Source organism: Rutidosis leptorrhynchoides, chromosome 1, assembly GCF_046630445.1.
Source record: "Rutidosis leptorrhynchoides isolate AG116_Rl617_1_P2 chromosome 1, CSIRO_AGI_Rlap_v1, whole genome shotgun sequence".
In the NCBI taxonomy this organism is placed as follows: domain Eukaryota; kingdom Viridiplantae; phylum Streptophyta; class Magnoliopsida; order Asterales; family Asteraceae; genus Rutidosis; species Rutidosis leptorrhynchoides.
This window is the reverse complement of record NC_092333.1, coordinates 524,625,490-524,651,455: the sequence shown is the minus strand read 5'-3', so window position 1 is coordinate 524,651,455 and position 25,966 is coordinate 524,625,490. Positions and strand designations below refer to the sequence as shown.

The window sequence follows — 25,966 nt, the reverse complement described above, 5'->3', positions numbered from 1 at the left end:
TTTGTCAACTAAAACATCCCATGTATCGATCGCCCCTTCAGGTAACGATTCCAACCAATCTTTGGCTTCTCCCTTTAAAGTCCAGGGAAATAACATGAGATATATCTGTTCATCCTCCACTTCTCGTATTTTAAATAGTGTGCAGATCCTATTAAAGGTACGTAGATGTTCATTTGGATCTTCCTTCGGCGCACCACTAAATTGGCATTGATTAGTCACCATGTGTAGAATTTGTCCTTTGATTTCATAATCTGGCGCATTAATGTCTGGATGAGTAATTGCGTGACCTTGGCCAGTGCGTTTAGCTCTCATTCGGTCTTCCATACTTAGAGGTTCTAGATTCTCCATAATTGAATTTGTTGAATCGGTATCACTAGATGATTCTGATTTAATAGTTCGTTCCTCAACAATCTCTGTTTGAATGATTGGTGGTTCCGGAGGAAAATTTAGTGGTTCAGGATCTATGAACCGTTCCTGAATATTCTCTGGATTCTCAATTGTGAGGTTGGGTTCAAAAAATGGATTATCGGAAATTTGAACTGAAGTACTTGGTTGACTGGATGACGATTCTAAAGAAAAATCAACGGCGGTTATATTTGCTAAATGTCTTGATCTAGTTACAGGTGGTGAACGTACAAAAGGTGATGAACGTCTTGCTCGGTGCATTCACTGAATATCCTATTAGTTTTTAAAAGGAAAGAAAAATTATAATAAGTTATCCAATCAATAGACTTTTCTGATTTTGCCCACGTTTCGAATAGCCAAAAGATGCAGCAGAGGGGCAGGATTCGTTTGGTCTCAATATAATTGAGGACAGTTTGGCTCCAATAACCCGGTCCACGTACAAATCCAACTATTACTACGAACCAGAAAATTTTGATGTCTATTAATTTAACCACTTAAAATAAATTTTCGTAATTTTAAGAAAATTTAGATAAGAAGTAGAAAAAATTCTAAGTCCTAAATACTAGAATGGCGATAAATAAGAGAGAAAAAGAGTTCGTCGCAAAAGGTCGAAAAAGAAAAAATGGTTGAAAAATAAAAGGTGACGGAAAAATAAAAGAAACTTATAAAAACTTAAAAATACTTTACTAACCTAACCTTATTACTACAACTAACTTAAAATTATAATCGCAAATTGAAATTACTAATTGGAATGACAATTGGTACATAGTAAAAGTTGTCTAAAAATATTAAAGCTTACAGGAAAAACTAAATTCCAAATGGAAATAACTTAAAAAGAAACTAAAACTTAAAATGGCGTCGCAAAATTCTAAAGCACCTAAATCTTAGTCTAAAGAAAAAGTACTTAAGGAATTCTACGGCAAAGCCTAAAGATATAGGAGCAAAAATGACTATGGCAAAAACTAAATTTAAAATTAATTATGAGCTAAAAAATACAAATATTACGCTACAATGATTAAAAAGGGACAAAATATAAAAATATATAAAAAGTTGTAAAAAGTACAATTTTTATAAAAATATTATTTTTATATTATTTATTTAATAAAACTACTAATTTTACAATTTAATAAAACTAATTAATACTAAATACATAAATTAAATAAAAAGTAAAAGTAAAAATAAAACTAATAATAATAATAATAATAATTAGGGTTAAATAATAATTATAATTAATAATAACCCGTAATTAATGCAGGATTAGGGTTTTTTGTCGCCTGTCAGAAAGGCTCCGCGAGTTGCGGTAATTAATACATCAAACCCCGCGACTCGCGGGGTTCAGAAATTCAGTTGACAGATTTAAATTCGACGCGTTTTCTTTATTTATTTTTTATTTTTTTTTATTTTCTGTTTTCTGTTTTTTAATTAAATAAAGATATTAAAACTTATATTTTTATAAACTAAAATAAAAATAAAGAAACTTATAAAACTTAAATATTTAACAAAATCTTAAAAATACTTATATTTTTGTTTTTTTTTTTATATTTTCGAATTTTTAAAACGTATTTTTACAAAAACGACTTTTAATAAAAGTAACTAAAAATCTTTTTTTTTTTTTTTATATTAGCGTTGCGCTTCCGGCGTTTAAGAGTGGTCCCCGGCAGCGGCGCCAAAAATACTTGATGTTATGCGAGGTGTATATAAAATAGTATTATTTTTAGTGCGAAAATACTATTAAATACGATACAATTTTACACAAGATATTTATTTATTTATAGAATGGATATACTTAAACCTTGCTACAACACTTATAGGCAGTGTACCTAATCGTACAGTAGTGTAGTTTTTAGTAAGTCCGGTTCGTTCCACAGGGAAATCTTTAAACAAAGCTCAACGCTATATTAGTTTACTTTTATAAAAATACAAATATATATATAAGTAATATTATTATTATAAAGGGGGGGTTTTTACCGTTTAATGACCGGTTTGTCGATTTTAAGACTTTAGTCGCAGTTAAAACCTAATGTAAAATATAAAATAAATACAAGACTTAAATTAAAGCGTAAAGTAAATAACGATAATGAAATTGCGAATAATAAAAGTGCGATAAAATAAACTTACGATAATTAAAAAGTACGATAATTAAAAGTGCGATTAAATAACAATAAATAAAAGTGCGATAATTAGAAGTGCAATTAAATATAAAATAAAGGAAATTAAATATGAAATAAAAGAATTATGCTTATTTAAACTTCCGTAATCATGATGTTTGACGTGTTGATTTTAGTTTTATGCCCATGGGTTAATTGTCCTTTGTCCTGGATTATTTAATCTGTCCGTCTGGTTTTTGTCCATAACAGTCCATCAGTCATAAATATAAAGTGCGAGTGTCCTCGTCAAATTATTATTATACCCGAAGTTAAATATTCCAACTAATTGGGGATTCGAATTGTAACAAGGTTTTAATACTTTGTTTAATGAATACACCAGGTTATCGACTGCGTGTAAACCAAGGTTTTACTACTTTGTTAACAATTACACCAATTACCCTTGAATGTAATTTCACCCCTGTTTTAATTATTCTAGTGGCTATTAATCCATTCCCGTGTCCGGTTAAATGAACGATTATTCGTACATATAAATACCCCGCCCATCGTGTCCGATCGAGTGTATATGGTAATTTATAGGGACGCCCAATTGTAAATCTTTATATTAACATTAACAAACTATCATTTAGTTAAACAAATATAAAGCCCATTAATAGCCCATAGTCTAATTTCCACAAGTGTCGTTCTTTTGTCCAAACCCCAATTATGGTACAAAGCCCAATTATGGTACAAAGCCCAATTACCCAATTTTAGTAATTAGCCCAACATCATGATTACTTCGTTTTAAATAAGCATAATAATAACTTAGCTACGAGACATTAATATAAAAAGGTTGAACATAACTTACAATGATTAAAAATAGCGTAGCGTTACACGGACAGAATTTCGACTTACACCCTTACAACATTCGCTAACATACCCTTATTATTAGAATTATAATTAAAATTAAAATATAAATTATATATATATATATATATATATATATATATATATATATATATATATATATATATATATATATATATATATAAATTTTACGTATGATAAGAGAAGAAAAAGATGATGAAATTTTGATCAGAATTCGGTTTGCTTTATAGGGATTTTTGATTTTTGGGGCTCCGCGACTCGCGGTGAATTTTGCCTTCAAACCCCGCGAGTCGCGGAGATTGCAATTACAGCTCACATCTTTTGGAGTCTTTCTTGCCGACGGATTTTATATATAAATATAAAATATAAATAATTAATATAATTATTTATATATTATATTATATTCTTGTGCATAGTAGACTTGTAATTTTTAGTCCGTTGCGTCGAGCGTTAAGAGTTGACTCTGGTCCCGGTTCCGGATTTTCGAACGTCCTTGCGTACAATTTTATATTTTGTACTTTGCGTTTTGAATCTTGTACTCTTGTGATTTCGAGACGTTTCTTATCAATAATTGGAACCTTTTTGATTGTCTTTTGTACTTTTGAGCTTTTTGGTCGTTTGCGTCTTCAATTCGTCGAATCTGTCTTTTGTCTTCACCTTTTATTATTTAAACGAATATCACTTGTAAATAGAACAATTGCAACTAAAAGCTTGTCTTTCTTGAGGAATAATGCTATGAAATATATGTTCGTTTTTAGCATTATCACTCTTCTTAGCACATCAACACATCTTTGATCACCGTAGTCACTACGCTCCCACCCGACTTGATGCTCGGACACTTTGACTTATAGTGATCAACTTGTTGACAATTCCAACACACCACATTCTTGCTCCTTGATGGACTTCTTGGCCTAGCTCTTCCCCGACTAACACTTAGAACCGAACCCGAACTCCCATTCGAATCTTTCTTACGAATACCTTCGCTAAGAATCAAATCACGGATTCCTTCAAAAGTTAACTTAGTAGTTGCGGATGAACCACTAACTGCCGTCACCAAACCGGCCCAACTATCGGGTAATGAAGATAGCAAAAACAATGCCTCAAGCTCATCCTCGAATGTAATAATAACCGATTTCAGTCGGGTTAAAATTGAATTAAATTCATTCACATGATCATCCGACGAGGAACTCTCCATCATCCTAGCATTCACCAATTGCCGAATCAAGAAAACTTTGTTCAAAACGGATGGCTTTTCATACATGTTGGATAACGCCGCAATCAATCACGCGGTTGTGGTTTGACCCACAATGTTGTAAGCAACGTTCTTGGCCAGAGAAAGTCGAACAACTCCTAGGACTTGCCTATCCAACAAATCTCACTCACCTTGATCCATTCCTTCCAGTTTAACACCCTTCAAGGGTTAGTAAAGCTTCTTTTGATAAATCACATCTTCAATTTACATCTTCTAAAAGCTAAAAACATTCCCATCAAACTTATCAATCTTCACATCATTCTTTTCCGCCATTGTTCCAGTAAAATCGAACCGAGACTCTTGATACCACTTGTTAGGAATAGAAGCACGTGAGCCCTAACAAGACTTGACAACCGTAAGTTATCAAACCCACAAGACAATAAACGAAAAAGATGATCACGCGAAGACACTAGCAAGAACAATAAAGACAAGAGAATTTAACGAGGTCATATGTAATCACGAATGATTACTTTAATCCTAGGCCACCATAGAGTATCCTTTTATTGTTAGTTTTCGTGGATAAATGTTAGGGTTACAATATGATGCTTAAATAGGCAAAACAATACAAGAAAACAAGTTAACGAACAAGAAAACTTGATCTAGAAAGTTCTAGCCCGTCAGACCAAAACTCGTGATCGCAAACCTCACTCCGAGACCAAACTCCATTAGCGAATTTCAGACTCACGATCTCGAATTTGTGCATCAGTTTTTCGTTCTCTAGACTCCTTGTTTAACTCGATCGCACTTTCAACAGTAAAATGGTTGGTTGAATTAGTAGGTTGAAAAATCATTTTCTTTTTCTTTAATTTCATGTAGAGAATCACTGGTCACAAACCACCAGACCATATATTATGAAAAAACTCCCAGGCACAAATTTTTAAATAAAAAAACTCTAGAAGAAACTCTAAATAACTGTCCATAAAAAAATATAATCATTGGGTAATCTAAAATAGACCAACCAAGTTAACTAGATACTAACTTTTCCAACCTCATAATCTTTATGTGAGGCATTGTGAGGCTTATTAGATAACTATTACTATATTTAATTATGTTAGGTTTTGTCCGGCGATTGCTCCGACATAGTCTCACTATTTTCCTTCGCCTAAAATGATTAAGGGTAAGCTAATAGGTTCGAATAATCAAAAAATGAGTGCCAGAGTTACAATGAAATTGTTGAAGTCTTGCCAAAGTATTATAATCAGTGCCAGAATAAAAAAAAAAAACATCGACGGTAAGAATGCAAGGAGGTTCATTGTATGAAAAATTTTATGTATCTTGTTGAGATTCATTGTTTGCTTTATGTATGTTTATGTATGTATGTTTGTATGCGTATGTGGGTTTGCTTTTTTGAATGTTTGTATGTTTGCTCGCGGGTACGTTTCAGGCTTTCATGTCTTTTGTTTGGTTACGTACGGTTTCTTGTATGTATGTACGTACGTACGTACGTATGTATGTATGTATGTATGTATGTATGTATGTATGTATGTATGTATGTTTGTTTGTTTGTTGGTTTGTGTTTCTAGGTTTGTATGTTTTGTGGTGTTTATGGTTGCTTGTTTTGCGGACATTTTTTTTTTTTGTAGCATCTCTCGTTTTATCCTGAGCTTCGCCCTACTGCCTAAGGTACGTCTTCTTTTTCCCTTATATATATATATATATATATATATATATATATATATATATATATATATATACTCTTACTATTAGTGTTTTTTTTTTCATACACGGTTCTGTTAAGCGAGGCTTAGCAAGCGTCGATTTATTGGCGACTTGACTGCCGCTTAGAGCCTAAATTGAACTCCAGGCACGATGTAAAACGTATGAAAATTTGATTCTACCATTTTCATGAGGTCTATGTTAATTTTATTTTTTATTTTTTTATTTTCTTATTTATTATTACTTTTTTTATTTAATTTATTTCTTTTTGTTTTTGTCACTCTTTATGGCCGGAGGTCCCCTTGAAAGCAATCTCTTTACCCGTCGAATAGAGAGAGAGGACTTTCTCCGCTCTTGTGAGTGTTTAACTCGGGGTGGAGAAATGATTTCTTTTTATTCTAGAATAGAGGAAGGATTGTCTACATCCCACCTCCCCCATACCCCACTCATATGGGATTGGGTATTGTTGTTGTTGTTGTTGTTGAGATTCATTACGAAGAATGTATTATGGCTTGTAGTGTCTTTGGTCCCTTGAGTTTGTGGCGATCAGTTTGGTTAGTTGCTAGTTTAGTTTGGTGTTTGATTGATTGATTGTTTGGTTGTGATGCTTTGTTTTTGTTTTACGGTAAGAACGGTCGTATATAGCGGTTAGGCTTTTGTGTTCTAGTTTCGAGACTTCCGTTATCCTGTTGTATATTAGTTCGATTCGTTCATCTCTCGATGAATTAACATTTATTTTATATTATTCGTTATTTTAGTAAGAAAATAATAATAATAACATTTGTTAATTGGAAAAGCTATAACTTATCTGATTCATAGAAAATATTTTGCATAAATTTTCTTGAATTAGATGTGACACGTGTTTAAATTTAGGTTGTAAATCTCTAAAATATGTATGAATGCAGTATCTATATTTGTCTTTATAAAAAATACGGAAGTGTCACTCTATTCTTAGGTACTATGTCAAGGGAGAACTTGCCAAAATAATGTTTAGACTTTTGTGATCATATCATGTGAGCTGTGAGACACGTTTTTAATGCCTAATATTTAATTTAGAATGTATAGTAGGCGATCAACTAACAAAGTGAGATTCTGAAACGTGAAAATGTCTAGGCAATTATAAGCTTACAACGGTGAATAACCATACATTAGTTACAATGGTGAATAACCATACATTAGTGACTACTTATTATCATATGTTTGAGAAAATAAAATAATATTACTTAAATCGAATGAGTAAAGATTTTATTCTAGTTCTTTTGGAAAAATGGGCAAATTCAATGTTGGATAATGAGGGCAATGTTGTAAGTTGTAACTCCTAGTGAGTTCATTAATACAACCACAAACAAATGGAATAAGCAGTATGTTACTTTGTTCAAGCTTGACAGAAAAATAAGAAGCATTATTGTCAATGCTATTAATGTGTCAATTCTAAGAAAGATTGATCATGATAAAACTGTAAATGCCGTGTGTAAAATCTTGCTTAATGATTTTGAGAGGGTCTCCGGTGTCAAGATCCAAAACATGTTCGTTCTTTGTTCGATCTTTACTCAAAATTTCAAGTTTTAATAAGTGATTTAGAACAAGTGTGTATTACCAACAAGAACTATGTCAAAAGTTGATGTTTTAACTGAATCACTTAAGACAATAATCACTTTTATGATTATTATTATTAGTAAAAAGTTGTATCAATATTACTCAAGCTGGCATGCATTTATCTGATTCAGTCGCTGACATTATTAATAATGGAGCGTTTATTTGGCCGGCTGAGTGGGTTGAGAGATTCTTAATTCTAAATAATTTGGCGCCTCCTGTTTTATCGAATAATATTGATATTGTGAAGTGGAGAGATATTTATGATGCAAAATGTGATTATTCCATCCAACAGGTCTGGGAGTACATTCGCCCACGTGCAAATAAAGTCCCATGGTTTTCGGTGGTTTGGTTCTCCCAATGTATTCCTAGGCATGCTTTCATTCTTTGGCTTCTTATGGGAGAAAGGCTAAAGACTCAAGACAAATTGAAGGCCTGGGAAATTAGGCAAGGTGATATTATCATTTGCTCTCTATGTAACTTAATCCCAGATTCTCATGAACACACTTTCTTTTCGTGCCCATTTGCTTCGCAAGTTTGGTCTTTAGTGCTTACTCATATGGACTTTCCTATTAGTAGTCATAACTGGAAGGATTTTATGTTGTTGGTTTGTCCTTTTGCTAAAAGGAATATTGCGAGAATTGTTATTATAAAGCTTCTGTTTGCTGCTACGGTCTATTTTGTTTGGCAAGAGCGGAATAGAAGGGTGTTCAAGAAGGGTAAACAGTCTCCGGTTCAGGTCTTTGAGTCGATATATTCTACCGTCAGACTAAAGTTGATGAGTTTTCGGTGGAGGTCGACTGCTAATTCGCTTAGGCTCAAGTCAGATTGGAAAATTTCTTAATTGTGTTTTTTTTTTCTTTTTTCGCTTGTAGCTCGTGTTGCTTTAATTTGTATTTAAAGTTTGGTTGTTTGTGAGGTTGTAGGGCTTGTCCTATAACTCCGTGCTTCAGTTGTATATTGTTTTTTGATATCAATATATTCACCGGGTGAACCCCTTTTACCCAAAAAAAAAAAAAAAGTTGTATCAATATGATCTCAGTGGCATGCATGTTATCCTCTTCAACTTCAAGGAAACCAAGTTCAAAAGAAAGATCGATGCTAAGAAAGTAGTAAAAGAATCAAAGGCTACTTTGGTAGCTACTAGTATGAGAAACAAAGAGTTATAGTCCAGTTGCTCATGTAGTTTAGATTTCGAGGATGATGATGACTGCACATCAGGTTCAAGCTAAAAATGGCCAAACGTTTATTTATTCAGAATTGGAGAATGAACGGAAAGAGTAGCTTTCATTCCTATTAGACCAATTATAACCGTGCGTCAAGTTTGAGGCGTTAGATGACATGGATGAATTTGACGCCCTTTGACGCTCCTAACAGGGCGTCAAATCTGACGTTAAAGGGCCATTAGTCAAGATTCTCACATAAATAAAAAAGAAGGCGTCAAATTTTTTTCAACCAATCAGATTTTACCATTAATTTTTATATATTATTGATTTATTTATAATTTATACTCAACTACCAGTCATATATTTTCTTTTATGACATTTTCACATCATTTAAAAAGTGTACCTCGGACGTGTGATATCACAAGCACGGTTATAAATGATCTTAATCATTTCATGTTTCATTATCAGATACTCTCCGATCCTTCTAATTGTTATGATTATATTGTCTCAACAAAAAAGTAAGAGGGTCTCGTATCCAAAGAACATGGGACCTTGACATCCTCACTATAATCACCCATTTGCAACATTTGACTCATTGAGTTTTTTATTTGAACATCACTCTCTTGAATTATCTGAAAATGGTAATAGATTGAAATTTTAGTTTAATTAGAATTTGAGTTATATTATGTTTTTTTTAAGAAGTGAAAACTAGACATGTTCCTAGTATTTTTTAGTTTGGATTATCAATAATTTAAAATTAAATTAAATTAAACTTGTGTAATTTTATTATTTTTAAGAGATACACTAGCTTATTTATCAGATCCTTAAATTCGAATTGTTGAAATTGACTTAGACCACTTGTATCGGGCCTTACCAACGCCCTTTGGTTTATTATGTGGCAAAAAGCCACGTCTGCTTTTCAAGTAGTGGGACGTTGGATTGCACAAAATGTGGGGCGTTCGTTGGAATCCAACACCAAAACCAATGGCTTTTTTTTTACAAATTTACAAATTTTATATTATTATATTAGTTTTATCTCTTTTTAATATTTATCTAATTATATTTTTACACATCATCACAATACTTCGAACACACACCAAAAACCCACACCACAAATATTTCACACAAAACCTCACACATCTTAATCATCAAAAAAGGGCAAAAAACAACTCACACCACCAACACACGCCTCTCCCCACTATAAATGTTCTTACGCGTCATTCATGTTTAAATTGAAAGTTTGGTGTCATCTTTGTATTATATATATATATATATATATATATATATATATATATATATATATATATATAATTTAACGGCAAAGAATGTATTATATATATATCAAAACGAAATAATTACAATAATGTCACAATTACAAAAAAAGGGAACTATATATATATATATATATATATATTAACGGCAAAGAATGTATTATATATATCAAAACGAAATAATTACAATAATGTCACAATTACAAAAAAAGGGAACTATATCTAGGAGAACAAAACGAAAAAATATAACCGAGACAGCAAGACTCCACAAGTGTGCAGGAAAACGCCTTAGTCCGTTCATTATCGTTAAGGTCTAGATTGGACTTGAGAAGAATTAACCAAACAAGCTGGAGTGGGGACAGAGCACAGTGTTGGCAATTCAACGACAAAACACCATGATCCACCCCAAATTCTCTTGACCAAAACGACTACTCCAGGAGTGGGGCAAAAAACCTTTGATCCTATTAGAGATACATGATTTGGAGTGGGGCAAAACGACAAAGCTACGGAATGGTTTACGGGATACATGATTTGGAAAAATAGGAACGCTTTCACTTTCACTAAGATAAAACCGATATGTGCAATGGTTTTCTTTGTATTATATTATATTCTGTAAAAAATTTCTAACGAGAATCCAAGGTTGTCGTTAACACACTTAAATTAATTGTACATACCGATTAGTTATTTGACGATGATTACTTGATTATAATTTATGCTGTGTGTTAAAGACAACTCTAATAGTTATAGTTATAGTTATAGTTAGAAAAATAGTTATAGTTAGAAAATCTTATTCTTAATTTAATTAATTTCTTACTACTCGTAAATATTTATATTAAATCTTTTCCAAATTTGGAACCCAAAATATTTTAGAAAATTGGGTGTGAATTCTATTTCTAATAATAATATTAAATCTCACAAGAAAAAGATTCCAACTAGTCTTTAACTTGTGCGTTAAGCACAAGGCACAAACCCTAATAAATAAAACATTAGTAAATCCTACCCATATACATACATCATACGAGTATATATATAATCCCTCCAAATTCTTATAGCTTATTCATCTACTAATTACATACCTTCAATTCTTTAAACTACTATTTTTGCATTCGATTATATATCATCAAAACATTTAATTAAATTAATAAATTAATTAATGGCTGGCCTTCAACAATTCTACTTCTTCCCAACAGATTTCCTTGACACCATTAAAGACCGCTCATCTCTTCCTCTTATTAATGCTAAGGTTGATCATAATACAGAAGACGCTCGTGCAAAAATTGTGGTGTTTCGCGGTTGTGTCGAAAAGTCGAATGATAATTACGATAATATGGTGAAAATTTCTAGTGATTCCTTGCCAACAAGTGTGGTTCCGATCATCAAACAGAAGAAGAAGAAGAAAATTGATATGTAAATCCCATCTTAATTTTGAGAGAAAATATTAATACTAATTAATTAGTCGTCTTCTTTTCTTTTGACTTCGTTATTAATTAACGTACTCCTCTATTTTGTTTTGTTTATGTTGATAGTGGTTTGTACATATTAAACTAAAAATATGATATTTACTTAAGTTCTGTAAATAACAGTTTGTTCTTTTGTGTACGACTCAGAGTTTGAGCCTTTTATTATCCATTTATTAATCATCAAAAACTCGATTAAACTAGGTAGCTATTTGGGAACCATTCAAAAGTAGCGCAGTATTGCGGCAATGTAATCCTTTAAGAAGTTTTAGGTTCGAATCTTGAGATGGTTAAGAAAGAATTGTAAACAGTCGGAAAGTAATACTGATGGACTGCGACGAGAGTATGAGTTTGGATTACTCATCCTCTCAGTAACCCGAAAAAGGAAAACATTAGTACTTTAAGGTAGCTATTTAGGCGGGATGGGTCATGAATGATCTTGGCTACCTCAAATCTTCGGGTAAAAAAGTGATCGACTCGATCCGGGGAGGATCAAATGTTGATGAATCACTTGATGTTCGGTACACCATTAAAATCTATAGACACATTGCTAAAACTGTTATATAGAGTTGTATAACACAACATTATAATGCATATTTGATGTTATACGGATAATTTTAGTGGTGTACGAATCATTAAATTTTTATATTTTTCAAAATTGTTTTTATTCCGTTTTACTAATAATACTTATACCCGTAATAAATTTCTAATTTAGTATCAAGAATTTCATCGACATAGATGAGATTGACTGTGTGGGGTGCGCCTAGTAGCACCACAACCCCTGCCATTTGTTGGGTTATTACCATAACCACGACCTCGGCCTCGAGAATAAAATGAATTTCCTTTAGTGTTATCAGAAGAGAACCTAGTAGTAAAGGTCGCAGGCGGAGATGTCGTAGGTTAGACTGAGTTAAGAAATAACACGTGATTTTTGCATGAGGATGAAGATCCCTGAAGAGGAGCATGGTTTAATAGCCCTCTATTAAACAAAACGACGTACCAAACTAGCAACTCACAAACTAAAACAAAAAACCGACTAACAATACAATAATGGCATTCCAACTAAACAAACAAGGGCAGAAAACTTAACTAAAACCCTCTAACACCAAACCGAGGAAAAAAAAAAACATCACTCAACGAACTTTAAGATCTTGTTTTCTCAAAATCCAGCTTTAACTCTCTTCTCCACTTTCAAGTGACGAGCTTGTAAGATCTCATCTGCCGACACATCGATATACTAAAACTATCATTCGCATTCGGAAACTGAAATCTAAATTATAATGGCTGGCTTTGCGTTGTCTAAATCAGCCTTTGATTTGAAATCAGGGCAAACCATATTATTAGTTCTTCTACTTATGATTGCTACTTTCTATACTGGTACCTTTTTTGGCCGAAAATCTTCCCTTTATGGAGATCAGATTCTTTTGTTTTGCATGATGAAGAGGAAGGATCGGCACTTGGGGCCCCTATGTGCGCCTACAGGGGTTATCTTAAATTGATCCTTGGTCCTTCGTCGGTCGAAGGCAAGCTGATCGGTTCTTCATCGTCTACTACTTTCGGATCTCCAAAGGATTTTTCTTATAAAAATCGGACGGGTAAATGGGTGGAGTGGCATAAGGAAGATGGAAAGACTTCAAAGAATGGCTCGAGAGGGAGAGGGAAGTAGGTATCTCTTGACGCAGGTTTCGTTTTGCTTGTTTTTGTTTCATTCTCTTATTTGTTGATGTTTGCTTTTGTAGGGTTTAGGCATGGGTTTGGGGTTTTATGGTTGTATTTGTGGCTGTTTTTGTGTTGTCACATGGATTTTTTCCTTTTAGTTTTTCATGTTTCGCGTTTTTTTCGGTTAGGCGCGGTTCGCTGTTAGATAGTTACGGTTCGTTCTTTTTTGTTACTCCCTCCGTCCCAAATCTATTGTCCCCAGACAAAAAATACACAGTTTTAGGAAATCCCACTAACTTCATTCTCCACCAATAATATATCTTCTCTCCAGATTAACCTTTTCTGATTGGTTGAAAAAGAATCTGGACAATTATTTTGGGACATTCCAAAATGGAATAATGGACAATAAATTTGGAACTGAGGGAGTAGTTGATAGCTTTCTATAGGCGAGGCGTGTTGGGTTCTTTTTTGTAATGTTTGATTGGTTCTTTCATCGCTTAACATGGTTTATATAGTTAAAAGTTTTTCGTAAAAAAAAAAAAAAAATATTGAATGCATAAATTTGTCAAATTGTTTGATGAAAAATATCCTGCTTCTCAAAATCCAGCTTTAACTCTCTTCTCCACTTTCAAGTGACGAGCTTGTAAGATCTCATCTGCCGACACATCGATATATCCCATGAATAATTCGCATCAAAATCTTTACATTCATTCCTATTCCTAAAACTATCATTCGCAGTTGGAAACTGAAATCTAAATTATAATGGCTGGCTTTGCGTTGTCTAAATCAGCCTTTGATTTGAAATCAGGTCAAACCTTATTATTAGTTCTTCTACTTATGATTGCTACTTTCTACACTGGTACCTTTTTTGGCCGAAAATCTTCCCTTTTTGCTGATCAATTTGCCTTCAATTCTTCATCATCTTCAAATTCACCAGGTACCCTTTTATTGTTTACACTTTTTCTTTACTAATTACTCCTTAATTATATGATTTATTTTGATTTATATAGTTTCTTGAACAAATTGGTTATGTTTGTGTAAAAATAGCTTAAGTTTTAGATGGGTATGTATGTAGATCTTGATTTTTTTGGCACATTAGCTTAAAAGATTGATAAAGTAAGAAACTTTACATGTTTGGACATCATATATTGAGATTTTGTAATGCCTTTTATCCTAAAGATTCAAACTTTATCCCAAATGATTAATCTGTAATCTGTTTTTGTGCACAGGTAATCTTCCTACATTTAGTAATAGGGTTGCTCTAACTTATCGAAAATCGCCAGTTGTAATTCCAGAAACTGGAGTGAACATATGTCCTATACAATATAATGAGTATATTCCTTGTCATGATCCGTTGTATATCAAAGAATTACTGCCAAGTTTAGATCTTTCGAAGCGGGAAGATTTAGAAAGACATTGCCCGCCGTTACGAAGAAGATTGTTTTGCTTAATACCGCCACCAAATGATTATAAGGTACCCGTGAGATGGCCAACGAGTCGGGACTACGTGTGGAGGAGTAATGTGAATCATACGCATCTTTCTGAAGTTAAAGGGGGGCAAAATTGGGTGCATGAGAAGGGTCAGTTGTGGTGGTTTCCGGGGGGTGGGACCCATTTTAAACACGGAGCTACTGAATATATTGAGAGGTACGTCTATATATTTCCCTTTTTTTATTTAGTGGTCGAGTCGAGTAAGGTTTAACCTTGAAATTTGTTCTGCACTAAACCACTAAGAAAGTTTTGGACTGTGTTTAAGTGATTATTGTGACTGAACAAATCAAAATAGAAAATATTTACGATATTAGTAATGAGTATTTGAGTTATCCTGAAGCAACTTGTGGGGTGTTTGGGATTACTTATTTACAAGTGCTTATCTAGCCCCTACATAATTAGAATCTTGTTACTTGTTTCTCCAGGTCTGATTATCTTGACCCTAAATAATTAGAAATTGGAAATCTTGATCACTATTACCCAATCATATAAAAATGATTACTTTGATGTTGGCAAGATGGGTGGGTCAGGTAATGGGTTGAGGTTGAAACAGGCCATTCTTTTAGTACATATCGAAAAGGTCAGGGTAATAAAAATAGATAGGTGGGTTGGTTAACACTCTTACACTCTTTTGTCCTTATACATTGACTAATTGGTTCCAAGGTCCTTATAAAAATGTTCTATTGAGTGAGATTCATTAAGACTGGAAGTTGCATTTATTCAATATTAAATACACAAATTCTAAATGTAATCATATATGCAGATTAGGGAATATGACTACTAATGAGACAGGGGATCTTCGATCATCTGGGATCTATCAAGTTCTTGATGTTGGTTGTGGGGTCGCCAGTTTCTCTGCTTATCTTCTTCCCTTGAATATACAAACAATGTCATTTGCTCCAAAAGATGGTCACGAAAATCAAATTCAGTTTGCTTTAGAACGTGGAATTGGTGCTATGATATCTGCTTTAGCTACAAAGCAGCTACCATACCCCAGTAACTCATTCGAAATGGTTCATTGTTCAAGGTGTCGTGTTGATTGGCACGAAAATGGTAATCTTTACAGTGAAGTTCATTATTTGTTCAATGGTAATCTTAGCAAGTTGAATTTATTTGTTCAATGACTTTATCTGATATTTTAGCTGCTATTTGCAGACGGTATTCTTCTAAAAGAAGTAAACCGACTTCTTCGACCAAACGGCTATTTTGTATATTCGGCTCCTCCAGCTTATAGAAAGGATAAAGATTTTCCACTGATTTGGGATAAGTTAGTGAACATAACTACCGCAATGTGCTGGAAGCTTATTGCTAGGAAAATTCAAACCGCAATATGGATTAAAGACGTTACTCAATCTTGTCTACAAAGCAATGCAGAACAAAATCTTGTCGAGATTTGTGATTCGGTGAATGATCGTAAACCCTCGTGGAAAACGCCATTGAGAAACTGCGTTAACCCTATAAATACGGCTTCCGAGTTTCAAAAACTCCCTCCTATCCCGCAACGTCATTCAGTATATTTAGAAAGTCTCAATGATATAGGTTTGTTCTCATTTTCTTACATTTAGTATATAATAATATACCAAATTCATTAAATAAATTGTATTGTGGTGCTGCAGGAATAACTCCAGAAATGTTTCTTGCGGATACACTTTACTGGCAAGATCAAGTTCGTCACTATTGGAGGTTGATGGATGTTGACGATACGTCGGTTCGAAATGTTATGGACATGAATGCATTATATGGTGGATTTGCAGTTGCGTTTAATACTTGGCCTGTTTGGGTGATGAATGTAGTCCCTGCAACAACCAAGGACACTCTGTCTGCTATTTATGCCCGTGGCCTTATCGGCGCTTTTCATGACTGGTAAATTATTAGTGTCAAATAAGTTCTTGTTGTTCAATTGAATGACCAATAAATCACCATTTTACTTTGTCTACCATACACACAACAACAACAAAACCCAATACCACATGAGTGGTGTATGGGGAGGTGATATGTAGACAATCCTTTCCCTATCCGAGAATAAAGACAAGTCATTTCTCCACCCAGAGTGAAACACTCTTAAGAGTAGAGAAAGTCATCCCTCTTTTTATTCGACGGATAAAGAGATTGCTTCCGAAAGGACCTCCGGCCCTTAAGTAGGAAAAAATAAAAAAAAAATTAAAATAAAAAATAATAATGGACGTCATGAAAATGGTAGAATCAAATTTCCTTGGGTTTTAAATCCTGCCTGGAATTTAATTTAGGCTCTAAGAGTCGGTCAAGTCGCCAATAAATCGACGATTGTTGTCGAGTCAATATAGCCGTAATGTTGAACTAAAAAAGACCGTTTTGGTCAAAGTTGTAAAAGTCGAGACCTTGGATGGACAAGTCGGGGACGATTCAGTCGGAACCTTGGATGGACGAGTCGGGTCGAGTTGGAGACGAGACAGGCGTTGACCAATATTGACTTTTAGTAATAAATAAATTAAACATTATGTATATTACACTCAATTATATATAACATCAAACATAAACATTTTAAACATAGGACACAAAATCTAATTTTAAAAAATATTAAATTTTTGATCAACTTTGACTTTAACCGACTCGGATCCTACTCAGCCTGATTTTGACTCGACTTTTTAGGCGTTTTTGGGTTAAATAGGACCGGTTATTCCCCAAACCGACGCGTAGACCGACTTCGCCGACGTTTACAACCTTGGTTTTAGTGTTTGATAAATCTTCGGAATTATCATAATCACTATGTAAGTTTAACTGTTTAAGACTTGTATATAATGAATTGATAGCTGTGATAGTAGTTTACACTGCCATGTGTAGGTGTGAGTCCTTTTCATCGTATCCACGCACATATGATTTGCTGCACGCAAGTTATCTCTTCACTCATTATCGAAACCAGGATGATGGTTGCTCAGTGGAAGATATCATGCTAGAGATGGACCGTCTTGTACGACCTCAGGTAAATTTGTAATTCTTGTTTTATGTTATATGTTAAAAATTACACATTTACCCCCTTTGAATGATAGTGTACAATACGTTGACGCTACACTTTTGAAATTCATTACATAGGGGTTTGTCATAATTAGAGATGATGAATCTGTTATATCAAGAATAAGGGATCTTGCGCCAAAGTTCCTATGGGAGGTTAGTTCACATGTACTCGAGAATCAACAAGGGGTATCAGAACCGGTTTTAATATGTCAAAAGAAGTTTTGGGCAATTAGTTAAAGGTGAGACAACTTTTGATTTAATTATCTAACTCAATACTTTATTTATATAATGTATAATGCATAATGTAGTACCAGTTTATGTATACTGTTAACTATATCCATTCTTTTGTTCATTGTAAGCCTAGTTGAACTAAGTTGATCCTGTGGTTAGTTGACCACAAAAATGGATAGGAGCTTGGGGTGATGTAACAATGATGTAATTATCAATGAGCTTATGTGCAACAGTGTAATAACATTTTTGTTTATTAAGATATCTATGAATATCCCGAAAATCGTATTGTATGTATCATATTATCAAAAGTTGTATTCTATGAATCTGTGTAGTAAAATAAAACACAACTTAACATCTAAAGATGGATTAGCCCTTTTGATAGACCCAATACTGATAACTATCTCATAAGACCAATCCCAAAGGCAAGTGATAGACAATGTCATCAAAAACTTCACTCGAGGGCGCCGATGGCATTGGTGCCGCCCTCGGCCGCCCTCCACCGCCCTCATTGATTTCACCCTCGTTCAAATCATATGCACGCATATTGCAGGGCGATGGATTGGCCTTTTTCTGGTCTTTTGAACGTTGCACAGCAAAGCAACGGTTAGTTTTTATGTTTTCTACTCTCTCTCTCTCTCTCTATATATATATATATATATATATATATATATATATATATATATATATATATATATATATATATATATATATATACATACTAAAATATACATAATCAAAACACTAATAAAAACACACACTTCACCCACACATCACACACACATCTTCAAAAATGGTAACAACTCCCCCGATGATCGTCTCGTTCGATGTTTATTACGGCAGTGGATTCGACTACGAACCCAAATTGTACGATTACGAACGTGGTTCAAAAATTTCGTTTGAAGACATCGACATTCGAGACGTTTGTTTAGACGAGTTGCTTGAATTTTTGAAGAAAATGTACCGTTTGAACATACAGACGTGTTATATTATGACGACGACTGTGTTCCGGATTTGTCCGCTCTCTACCTTCGGACCGAGGAACAATGGAACGGTATAAAAGAAACTCTCCTCTTCTGTTCAAATTGAATTTCTATGTATTTGGAATTTGATGATGATGATGATGTATCATTTGACCCATATGAAGGTGATCCATCTCATCCAGATTCTCGTTGAAAATATATCGTACGTTTTAAGTTTTATGATTTTAAAATAAAGTAGTAATTGTAATTGTATTAGGACTTTCTAATTATTGTAATTTTTTAAGTTTTTAGGATTTGCTAATTATTGTAATTTTTAATTTTTTTAGGACTTTTAATAAATTGTAATCGTTTTTTCCCATCAATTTAAGTGTGTTTTTATTTTAATAATAGTATTATTTATAAAAATGAATATAATATCAAAATTTAATAATAAAATTTGAGGAAGTATGTCATGGTTGGCAATTGTATGTTATGGGAGTGTTATGAGAGGAATTGGTGAGGAAGGAGGAGAGAGAAAGCTGATGTGACACTGAGTAAATGTTGAGGATGGCGTCATGGTTGAGATTGGTCTAAAATTTCCTAACTAATGTCTATAAAGGTATGCTCAATTTTATAAACATGATATAGTATAGATAGATAATAAAGATCAAGAATTTACCCAATATCAATTCAATCATCCCCAACTGGAAACAAAGTCAGAGCCTTTTTCGCCTTCCCATAATCCAAACCATCCACATAAGAACCATGAATTGGGGTCCCAACCCTATTAACACCTTTACTCGATGGTGTAGTCAAAAATCGCCGACCCAAAATGCCTATGCAAATGCTGCTGCTGCTGATGATGATGATGCCCTGCAACAGCCACCATCTGTTGATGATGATGCTGCTGTTGAAGTGCAGCAGCCGGCATATACGGCAAGAAATTAAGCAAATACACATGAGACTGATGCAAAAAATGATCTGTTGCAGCGTCTCCACACGATCTGTATCCGTCACCATTACCCGAAGACAAACCCTCCATTCTTTTCAAATAAAGCCTACAATTTTGCAGACAGACTCCCAACGTTTTCGCAGGTCAACCCATCAACACTAATGAGCTGCATTATGGTTTTAGGGACAACATTTTTAATACCCAAATGAGCAACAACATGCACAAATCTTTTATGCAGGTGTGGGGTCCGTACTAAACGAGGTCGTTTTATGGTTCTTGCAAGTTCTCATCACTACCATGCTCAGATGAATCAAATTCACCGGAATTGGGTTAAGATGGTGGCGTTAAAACCCTCATTTAGTTTTACCTATCAATCATCAAAACCCTCAATCTACTGCTTATCCTAACAGTAAAATGTTGCAACTAAACACAATTTCCAGATTGGCAACAATAATACACAGGTGAACTGTATTAAAGATAAACTGCTAATGTTAATAGTAATTCATTAGTAAAAACAAATCCCTTACAACATTCATTCATACATATTATTGAAAGAAAAGGAAAATACAAGACGTTGATTTACATAGCAAAACTAATTAACTACTACAAATCTTTGTGAAATTATTTTCAGAAATTACCTGCTTCTACTTAACCTCATTCTCCAAATCAAAAGCTAAATGTGGAAAACAATGGTTAAAATGGAGTTAACAAGAAAGCAAAGCACCCTCAATAGTTCCGATCGTCGATTTTTTTTTTTTTTTTTTTTTTTCTCCCTGTGATTAGAAACATTTACGGTGCACAATCGAAGGTCCAGACTCATCATATTCAGCCTTTGCGATCCACATCTGCAACAATCACATTCATAATAAGCATTTCATTTGCATTACAAACAAAAAAATAATAATAAATAAATAAAAAGATTTAAAAAAAAAAAAGAACTTTACCTGCTGAAATGTGCTAAGAGATGCCAAAATAGACCCTCCAATCCAGACACTATATTTTCTTTCGGGTGGGGCCACAACTTTAATCTTCATACTACTCGGGGCTAAAGCCGTAATTTCCTTGCTCATCCTATCCGCAATACCAGGGAACATAGTCGTTCCGCCACTAAGCACAACGTTTCCATACAAATCTTTCCTAATATCCACGTCACATTTCATTATCGAATTATACGTCGTTTCATGAATACCCGCAGCTTCCATCCCGATCATCGACGGCTGGAAAAGAACCTCGGGACACCTAAATCGTTCAGCCCCGATCGTGATCACCTGACCATCGGGTAACTCGTAACTTTTTTCGACTGCAGAGCTGGTTTTAGCGGTTTCAAGTTCTTGTTCGTAATCAAGTGCGATATAAGCCAACTTCTCTTTCATATCTCTCACAATTTCTCGTTCGGCACTTGTGGTGAATGAATAGCCTCGTTCGGTTAGAATTTTCATTAACGCATCGGTTAGATCACGACCAGCAAGGTCCAAACGTAATATGGCGTGTGGGAGTGCGTACCCTTCGTAAATTGGAACCGTGTGGCTCACACCATCTCCTGAGTCCAACACAATGCCTACACAAAGAAGCAATAAATAAGACAAAAGAATTCACCTTTTTATAGAAGTGACAAGATGGGCAGGTAGGGTTACGAGTCAAACTTGGCCTAGCCTGTAAAGGGTATTTTTATTTTTAGTACAGGTTAAAACGGGTCTATCTGGTAAAGGTCAAAATGGGCTGGGTCAGGTTGATAATAACACTGTGATCCACTGATTTAGACAAAATTAATTGTCACTATGATATTCTACATCTTTGAATATTACAATTCAGAGGTTGTGTGTATTAAAAATAGACTTTGGGCCATCTTCAACCCAGTCGAGCAATTTGACCAAAATTTGTTTGCCCGCTTGAAATATAACCTAAACCCATTAGAAATAGACCTTGGGCCACATTTAACCTGTTAGGGGCATTCAACATAGATCTATTTGACCCATTGACCCTGAAATAAAACAAAACCAAGATCTACAACCCATTCACAAGTATATGGGTCAAAATGGTCAGGTAAGGTGTAAATGAGACACGTACCAGTAGTACGACCACTGGCATAGAGTGAAAGAACAGCTTGAATAGCAACATACATAGCAGGAGCATTAAACGTTTCAAACATGATTTGGGTCATCTTCTCACGATTCGCCTTTGGGTTAAGTGGTGCTTCAGTAAGAAGAACCGGATGTTCTTCTGGTGCTACACGAAGTTCGTTGTAGAACGTGTGATGCCAAATCTTTTCCATATCGTCCCAGTTACTCACGATACCGTGCTCGATCGGGTATTTTAATGTAAGGATACCTCGTTTGGATTGAGCTTCATCCCCGACATAGGCGTCTTTTTGACCCATTCCGACCATAACGCCAGTGTGACGTGGGCGGCCCACAATGCTAGGAAATACAGCTCTCGGGGCATCGTCACCAGCAAATCCAGCCTTCAAAATTATAAACATAGGATCATGAAACAAACTGACAAAAGAAAAGAAAAAAATCTAGTTTTTATTAGGATGTGGCGTGATGGGTCAATATGTGTTGGGCTGACCAGAAAATACATATTATACATTTTTAGATTTATAAACAACAATATGTTAAAGACTATCACAATTACAATATAGTTTGAATAACATCTATTTTAGGAAGAGGGTTTATGAAGTTTTATACATACAATATTGGCTCATTCGACTTGTTTGGCTCATTTTGTACCTTGGTAATTTATTATTTTTAACTTGACCCATTTGGCCGGTAATAGGTAAAAGATAACGAAAATCGGTTCATTCACGGTAAGCAGCTAAAAGATAACCAAAATAAGCAGAAAAAACAGGATACCTTGACCATTCCAGTTCCATTATCGCAAACAAGGGGCTGAATATCTTCTTCGGCCATCTTTTAATTCCTGTAGGGGCATAACGATGTCATATCATTACTGATTCAAACGAACAAGTAAATCATGAGTCACCAAATTTCATAACAAATTTCTTTTGAAGCAACCGTTTTAACTCAGTTTTTTGAAGAATGGCGAGAATAATAGGTTCATGAGTAGCTTCTAATACGTTATGTGTATTTCAGTTGCTTTAAATAAAACCAGTCACAAAAACAACTAGGTTGAATGAACCATTACAACATCCATTCTAGCATTCATTAATCCCATCTATGACACTTTTTCTAGTTTATTTTATATCTATGACACAGTAACGAACCATGGTAGATATAATATACATAATAATATTAATATATTACATTAAAGTATTAAACACATACTAAAAGGATCCATCCAATTTAAAAGATCAAAATCTCTAATCATTCTGCAGTCTGATCTGCTTATTAATCAATCAATGTCATCAAGATTGCATTCAACATCATTATCATATACCGAGTAGCATAATTCATCGCATTAAAAATTATTTGTACGATTGAATCTTCACGCTTCAAATTACGATTAGACGTATATATTATTATACAGCCCATTAAATCAAAATCTGAACCCATTATTGTTCATCATACAAAAATGCAGGCTATTAGCAGAGGCCGAGCTAGGGTATATATGTCGTTTTTTTTAAAACATTTTTATAAGTGGGAAAAAGAGATAATTTAATATTAATATCCTAAAGTATTTTCGTGTTTACATAATTTTAAATTTTCTTGAGGAGGTAGCTGCCCCCTGCCCCATTCTACATCCTGCCTGTTAGAATAGAGTTGTTATTTAGAAAATTTGGGCATTTTTAATACTAACGCAAGTGAGGATCTTGAAACAGATTATCATGAATCGACTAAAGGTTGCACATTATGATTTGATTATGTATTTCATCATTTATCAACAACGAATTAGGGTCTCAACTCTCATTAGCAAAATAATTATTAACTAATAACCAAGGTTGGAGAATTCGGATCTCGGGTAGATCTCGTTTGGACCTTTTTAGGGAGATCTCGGCATCTCGGAATAATCTCGGGAAGATCTCGGACGTTGACTTACGCTGACTTTATAGTTTTTTTTAATATGAATATACATAAAAACATAGATATATGTATATTTATATACGTTTTTAGGAGATTTTACAAAAATATCTGAAAAATGAGCGAGAAAATCTTAGAAATTACGAATTTTACAAGAAAATCTTACAAATTAGCAAGAAAATCCGAGAAATCGTGGCTTTGACTAAGTTTGACCTCGTTGACCGAAAAATCTCGGGAGATGAACATCTCGTCTCGGTTGCCTTCGAAAAACGAGATCTCGGGGGAGATCTCGGGAGATTTACAACACTGCTAATAACACTATAACCAATGCATGCATAAAATGATATAAAATTCTCAAAATTGTACATAGATTCACATAGATACATCATAGAAATGAAAACCCACCAAAACAAATCAAGAAAATGAGATAGAAATGGGTTCAAGAACTGACCTTTGTTGGGTTACTAATGAAGATTAAAGAAAACGGTTGAGTTGGTTGAGGGGGTGTGTGGGTTGAGAAAGATGGGAATAAGAAGAAAAACAGGGGAAGATGGGGTTGGTTTAAAATGAGTGATGGTTGTTGGTAAAATGATGAATGGAGTAAAAGGAAAGAATTAGTTAATAATGGTTGATGATGATGGAATCAAATAAATTAAATCGGAAGATGTGGACGACTATCCGTTATTAGTTCTACACAAATTGTATTCATTTCTTTATTTGTAGACGACTAATATACTTTATTTCTAGGATTTTTCTATCTTCGTTAATGTTGATTAAAATTTTTGCAAGTACCGATTATTATAAGACCCGTAAAAACATGAGTTTACTAAAAACACTAGTTAAAGAATAATTACAGAAAAAAATACATGATCATTCATTTTAAAAGTAATATGTTATACTTTAGACCTTGTAAATGCATGCATTCACTTTACACTGATGTATCTAGTAGAAATCATAAGCAAAAATAATGAACATCTTGAAAGCAGATTAGTATTACAAGTTCTTTCACTCATAGATTCATTAGTAAATCACAACCTAAATCGACCAATTCATAAGTAAATCAACCGAAATCAACCTCTGCCCCACAACTATTGCATACCAGAAAAATGTAGTTTTCAAGATCTCTTATGAAGACATTGAAGCTTCTGCATATTTGCAAGTCTCAATTGATCCGAAGGCACTAAAGCTTTTTCTTTCTGCAGAGAAAAAAACATAAGTCAATGACTCAATAACCTTCAACGTAGCAGAGCATATCAAATACATTATCTTTTTCACATCTAAATAGCATGCACCACAAAGGCAATCCCATTCACCTGAAATAAGTGCAGACAATATTCCTTTACACAAATATGTTACCTTAAGAACCATAGGTTTAGGGCTAGATGTGTAGGCAAATCAAACATTAAGAAGATTAAAAACACCATGTGAATCACTTCTTCGGAAGGTCAGTTGTCTTCATAATGTTTGTATGTCCACTTAAGCAACTCTAGATATTTTCTAAATTTTTTTTTTTTTTTGGGGCTAAAATAACAATAATATTAAACCAAGCCTTTTCATCAATTGATGAAAAAGACTAACAAATACAACCGATCCACACTCAATCCAAGGCTCGGGACAGTAAACAATCCTTAAAGCAAACAAAGAATCTAACCTAACTAAACACGAGCTTTGGAAAACCGACCAAAACAAAACAATCGAGCACGGGAATAAACATCCAAACACATACAAAACAAAAACTAAAATACACCATAAACCAAGATCATATAACCGAACCAAGCCGCGCAAAATTACCCGTCTACCGCTTTACCTTTACCTTTACGTTTTCGAGTCTTTAAAATTGGTTTCACCGCCATGCCATCAATCTTCAAACGATTAAGCATCTTGCCCCCTCGATTCTCGATTGCATAAGAAGATACCTTTGACGCCCCGTTACC

General features: G+C 34.0%; 3 protein-coding genes and 1 pseudogene across 3 annotated transcripts; 2 read left to right on the top strand and 2 right to left on the bottom strand.

Moving 5' to 3' along the window:
- The first annotated feature begins 7,993 nt into the window (after positions 1-7,993).
- On the top strand, positions 7,994-8,722 carry LOC139841946 (uncharacterized). The gene has a single exon (XM_071832133.1). It carries the CDS (start codon positions 7,994-7,996, stop codon positions 8,720-8,722), a length of 729 nt encoding a protein of 242 aa, XP_071688234.1.
- Positions 8,723-13,951: 5,229 nt separating this feature from the next.
- On the top strand, positions 13,952-18,415 carry LOC139877237 (probable methyltransferase PMT6). The gene is made up of 7 exons (XM_071864657.1): positions 13,952-14,368; positions 14,661-15,078; positions 15,686-15,975; positions 16,078-16,461; positions 16,539-16,785; positions 17,743-17,881; positions 17,992-18,415. Exons 1-7 carry the CDS (start codon positions 14,194-14,196, stop codon positions 18,148-18,150), a joined length of 1,812 nt encoding a protein of 603 aa, XP_071720758.1. The 5' UTR covers positions 13,952-14,193; the 3' UTR covers positions 18,151-18,415.
- Positions 18,416-19,793: 1,378 nt separating this feature from the next.
- LOC139877229 (transcription factor MYBC1-like) lies at positions 19,794-20,379 on the bottom strand (annotated as a pseudogene).
- A 286-nt stretch (positions 20,380-20,665) lies between these two features.
- LOC139877222 (actin-like) lies at positions 20,666-24,302 on the bottom strand. The gene is made up of 5 exons (XM_071864639.1): positions 24,199-24,302; positions 22,908-22,974; positions 22,123-22,516; positions 21,000-21,613; positions 20,666-20,900 (listed from the first exon to the last, which is right to left on the bottom strand). Exons 2-5 carry the CDS (start codon positions 22,962-22,964, stop codon positions 20,835-20,837), a joined length of 1,131 nt encoding a protein of 376 aa, XP_071720740.1. The 5' UTR covers positions 22,965-22,974; positions 24,199-24,302; the 3' UTR covers positions 20,666-20,834.
- Between the last annotated feature and the right edge of the window lie 1,664 nt (positions 24,303-25,966).